Source organism: Diplotaxodon limnothrissa, linkage group LG10 (assembly GCF_057381915.1).
Source record: "Diplotaxodon limnothrissa isolate DT_005_m linkage group LG10, D_limnothrissa_male_GT1.1, whole genome shotgun sequence".
Lineage (NCBI taxonomy): Eukaryota > Metazoa > Chordata > Actinopteri > Cichliformes > Cichlidae > Diplotaxodon > Diplotaxodon limnothrissa.
The window spans coordinates 14,345,058-14,348,977 of record NC_140605.1 but is presented as its reverse complement, the minus strand read 5'-3'; the positions used below and the strand labels follow the sequence as shown (position 1 = coordinate 14,348,977).

General features: G+C 36.9%; 1 protein-coding gene across 1 annotated transcript; it reads left to right on the top strand.

The window, feature by feature from the left end:
• The first annotated feature begins 463 nt into the window (after positions 1-463).
• Positions 464-2,495, top strand: LOC146624043 (transmembrane 4 L6 family member 1-like). Its single transcript, XM_085364876.1, has 4 exons — positions 464-640; positions 1,062-1,127; positions 2,077-2,213; positions 2,300-2,495. The coding sequence occupies exons 1-4, from the start codon at positions 464-466 to the stop codon at positions 2,493-2,495; spliced, it is 576 nt and encodes a 191-aa protein (XP_085221002.1).
• The last annotated feature ends 1,425 nt before the right edge of the window (positions 2,496-3,920 follow it).

The following is a 3,920-nucleotide window of genomic DNA, read 5'->3' as shown; positions in this document are numbered from 1 at the left end:
GAAAATTTGATAACTAAATCAACAAAATGTGAGTTTAACAGATCAGTGAAACAGATAAAGGCTGTAGATTTTATATAAATGATCACAAATTTGTAGAGGTTTTATGCCCAGGTGTAATTAGTTAGGCCTTTTGTTTTCCCTACAGCGGATACTTTGAGCGACCCTACCACTGAACCATCATCATTATGACACCACCATTAAGAAACCTGCGATTTTCACAGGGGATGGATGTTCGATAAAGACGTTCAGTTTTGGCTCAAAACTACTCTACCAGCTCCCTATTTTTAATAAAATGAAGCCACCAATGCAAATACGCTTCAAACTTCTTTTTTTTTTCATGTAGGACGTCTTTCCTCTCAAAAAAAAGAAGACCAAAAAAACCCAAAAAACAGGAAGGATGTGCACTAAAACGTGATGAACAGAAAGTCTTTAATCACAGTTGGTTAGTTTTCTCTGTGACAACATGTGTACTGGAAAATGCTCGCGTATCATTGCCTATACTCTGTACCCGATGGTGCTTCTGTCCATCATCTGCAACATCGTGCTGTTCTTCCCCGACCTCAGCACAGAGTATGTGAAAAAACAGCACATCACTGGAGAGGTCATGTACATGGGGGGACTCATTGGAGGAGGTTTATTGGTGAGTTTTCACTTCTCTTATGTGCTGGATTGTAAGGGTGGGAGCCAAGTCTTTATTTTTATTATTATTATTATTATTATTATTATTATTATTATTATTATTATTATTACATCTAATAGATGGTCTGATAGATGGTGTAAACTATAAAATATATTGTAAAACCTCAATTTGAACAGACTATAAATGGTTTTACAGAATAGTTTACTCCAAGTACAGATTTTGTGCGTTGGTTAAAAGAAAAAAACAAAACAAAAACAAACAACAACCTGGAATTTGTTTAATCTAGAAGCTCTTCAAATCTTACTGAAAATTTGGTGCTATTTAAAGGCTTAGAGTGGCTGAACTTAACTTAAGTGCTGTTGAACTGGTTTCTTGTTGATGATGCATGCAGAGTAGTTTAACTCTGTGTGTACCACCACAGGTTTTCATGTCAGCACTTTCCATTCACTTGACTGGAGAGCACGGGTGCTGCGCAAATCGCTTAGGGGTGAGTAACTTTGAACACATTTCTGGTGACAGGTACGTCTCAGTAACTGGTAAAGGAATTGTAGTTAAATGACTACTTGCAAGATCAGGAAGAACTGCCAAAGTCTCTATATAAAGGATAAAAAGTGTCCTGTATTCACAAAACCTTAAAGGCCTTTAAGCAAAAACTGCAACAAACAAAACAACAACAACAGGGGACAGTTTTCAAGCACACATGGGGGCGCTATCAACATCATCGCGTTCGAAGAAAAATGATTGTACTACTTGGATTGCAACACTTGGATACTTGGAATTCAAAATTATCTGGAGGTGATAGCATCATGTGGTGCGACTGCTTTGCTATAAGATATACTGGTAGGATGGCAGAATGAGGAAGGACATTAAAGCAGATATATTCAGTTCACACGTGTTTACGGGTGTGCGACCAAGCGGAGAGACACTTCCAAAAAGAAGAAATATGTTTGGTGTTGTATCATTATTACGCAATATTTAAGTCCATGTGAGATAAGACAGCAAATTACCACAAATACTAACTCAATTCATTTCTTCTTCTTTTTTCCCAAACAATTTGCCAAATTAAACAATAAGCTTAACGAAAGATTTGCATCGAGAATAGAACAATGCAATGACAGTTAAGCAAAACAAAACACCATTATGACATGCACATGCATGCACAACTGTGAGTCTTGACTAGAAACTATTATCTTGTTTTAATAATAGAGGTATGTTGGGACGTCAGTCTGTAGTTCGTGATAGGATAGGAGCTAGAAAGGACATTGGACAGTTATTTGGCTTTTCTTTCTTAAACTTATAAATAATAGTTTCACACAAATCTTAGAAGAACAGAGGTGAAATATTAAAAGCTGCTCAGAATTCACTGTTAATACCAAATATCTTAATCTGCAATAGAAATGTTTTTATGACCTGTCATTGTCATTTAACTCTGGCAGATGTTCCTATCTATTCTGTTTGCTGCACTGGGTGCGGCGGGTGCCGTTTACAGCTTCATCTCAGCATTTCTTGGCTTAACAAATGGCCCCCTCTGCAAATCTGAAACCGGTGATTGGCAGAGACCTTTCCAAAGCAGGTGACAAGCAGAAGCAGTTTTCCAAAGACACTTGTTAAAATCCTCAATAAGTTCTGGTTGCTCATAAACCTCTTTTCTTCACGCAGCAATATGACCTACCTGACTGACTATAAGTCGTGGGCGAAGTGCAGTGAGCCAAAGAATGTGGTGCTGTTCAATACTGCGCTGTTTATGACTCTGCTCATAGCCAGCTGCCTGCAGGGGTTGCTCTGTGCCATGCAGATAATCAATGGCCTTGCCGGCACTCTGTTTGGAACCTGTGACAAAAAAGAGGTGAGGTAAAAAGACCACACATTGATGTTTCACATAAGTTACACTCACCAGCGGCTCCCTCGTTTTATTGATGTTTGTTCTTTCAAATTACAGCATGCATAGGTTTCTGATCAGGAGGCTTTTGACTGTTTGCATTTACGCCACATCTGAAGAGGAGTCTAAAAGAAGTGTTCCTGCCTTCAGTACATCTGTAGTGTATGCTTGCTCTAAAAGTATTGTTGGGGTATTTTAATATGCTTGAGGCTGCTGTTACATACACACATTAGCGTCCGCTGTGAAACGAGTACAGTATTGCAAATAATTCACGCTAATCATAGAGTCAGATATTAATAAACTGCTTGAAAATAAATGCTTCTGGTCCACAGCTACACATTTGTCTTGTGTTTTGTCATTACAGTCACTAAAAAATATACTAATACAACTGCAGTGATATTTGAGAGTGCACCTCTTTGTTTCACTCCACGCAAACTTCATTCTGTCTATCTATCCTGTATAAATGCGATTTCATATTCCAGATGCATTAACAAACTTCACGGTTTTTCTAAAAAGAATAATCAATCAAAATACAATCCACAGCACTCAAAACATTGCTGTGTGTGAGGAAGGTGAGGAAGGGAACTTCAGATCTCATGATAACCTTTATGGCAGCTGAGTAATCTTGCCTCACCCTAAGTGTTGCCCAGACACCAAACATGTTTCGTTCAGCATGAGTTTCTCTCTCGTTGTCAGTACAGTGCCTAGATAATATACTAATGTACTGATATATACTAATACATATGCCTTCGATTTGCTTGATGCCCAATATAACTGCAGAGACATTTAAGCCTAGAAATTACAAAAGTATACACACACACACACACACATATATATATATACATGTGTAAGATAACAATGTCATACATCGACACTGTTATTGCATGCTCAACACACAGCTTTGTTTTGCCGCTGTGTGCGGCAAAACAAAGCAATATATATATATATATATATATATATATATATATATATATATATATATATATATATATATATATATATATATATATATATATATATATATATATATATATATATATTATCGGTACACAGCGGCAAAACAAAGCTGTGTGTTGAGCATGCAATAACAGTGTCGATGTATGACATTGTTATCTTACACTGCTTTTTGAACATGTCTCTCACACTAAGAAGTGGTGGCTGTTATACATTCCAACAACAAAAGAAACTCACTCGTTTTGAATATGTGTAATTGACAAGAAAAGATAGATCACACATAGACTTTGGGGGCTCTTAAATAAATAAAAAAGTACAATAAAGAAAATAAAAAGACATGTCTGAATGCACCATCACACTGTTAGCAATCAAAGCTGAATCCATTGCTGAGGAAGGAGAATCTACAGAGCTTGACATACACAGAGATAAAGCGAAGACATTATATGG

Bases quoted from the DNA above. Each gene is read 5' to 3' on its own strand.
- LOC146624043 (XM_085364876.1), top strand. From the start codon at position 464: ATGTGTACTGGAAAATGCTCGCGTATCATTGCCTATACTCTGTACCCG. The intron at 1,128-2,076 runs GTGAGTAACTTT...TAACTCTGGCAG, and splicing joins GCTGCGCAAATCGCTTAGGG to ATGTTCCTATCTATTCTGTT. The intron at 2,214-2,299 runs GTGACAAGCAGA...TTCTTCACGCAG, and splicing joins CAGAGACCTTTCCAAAGCAG to CAATATGACCTACCTGACTG.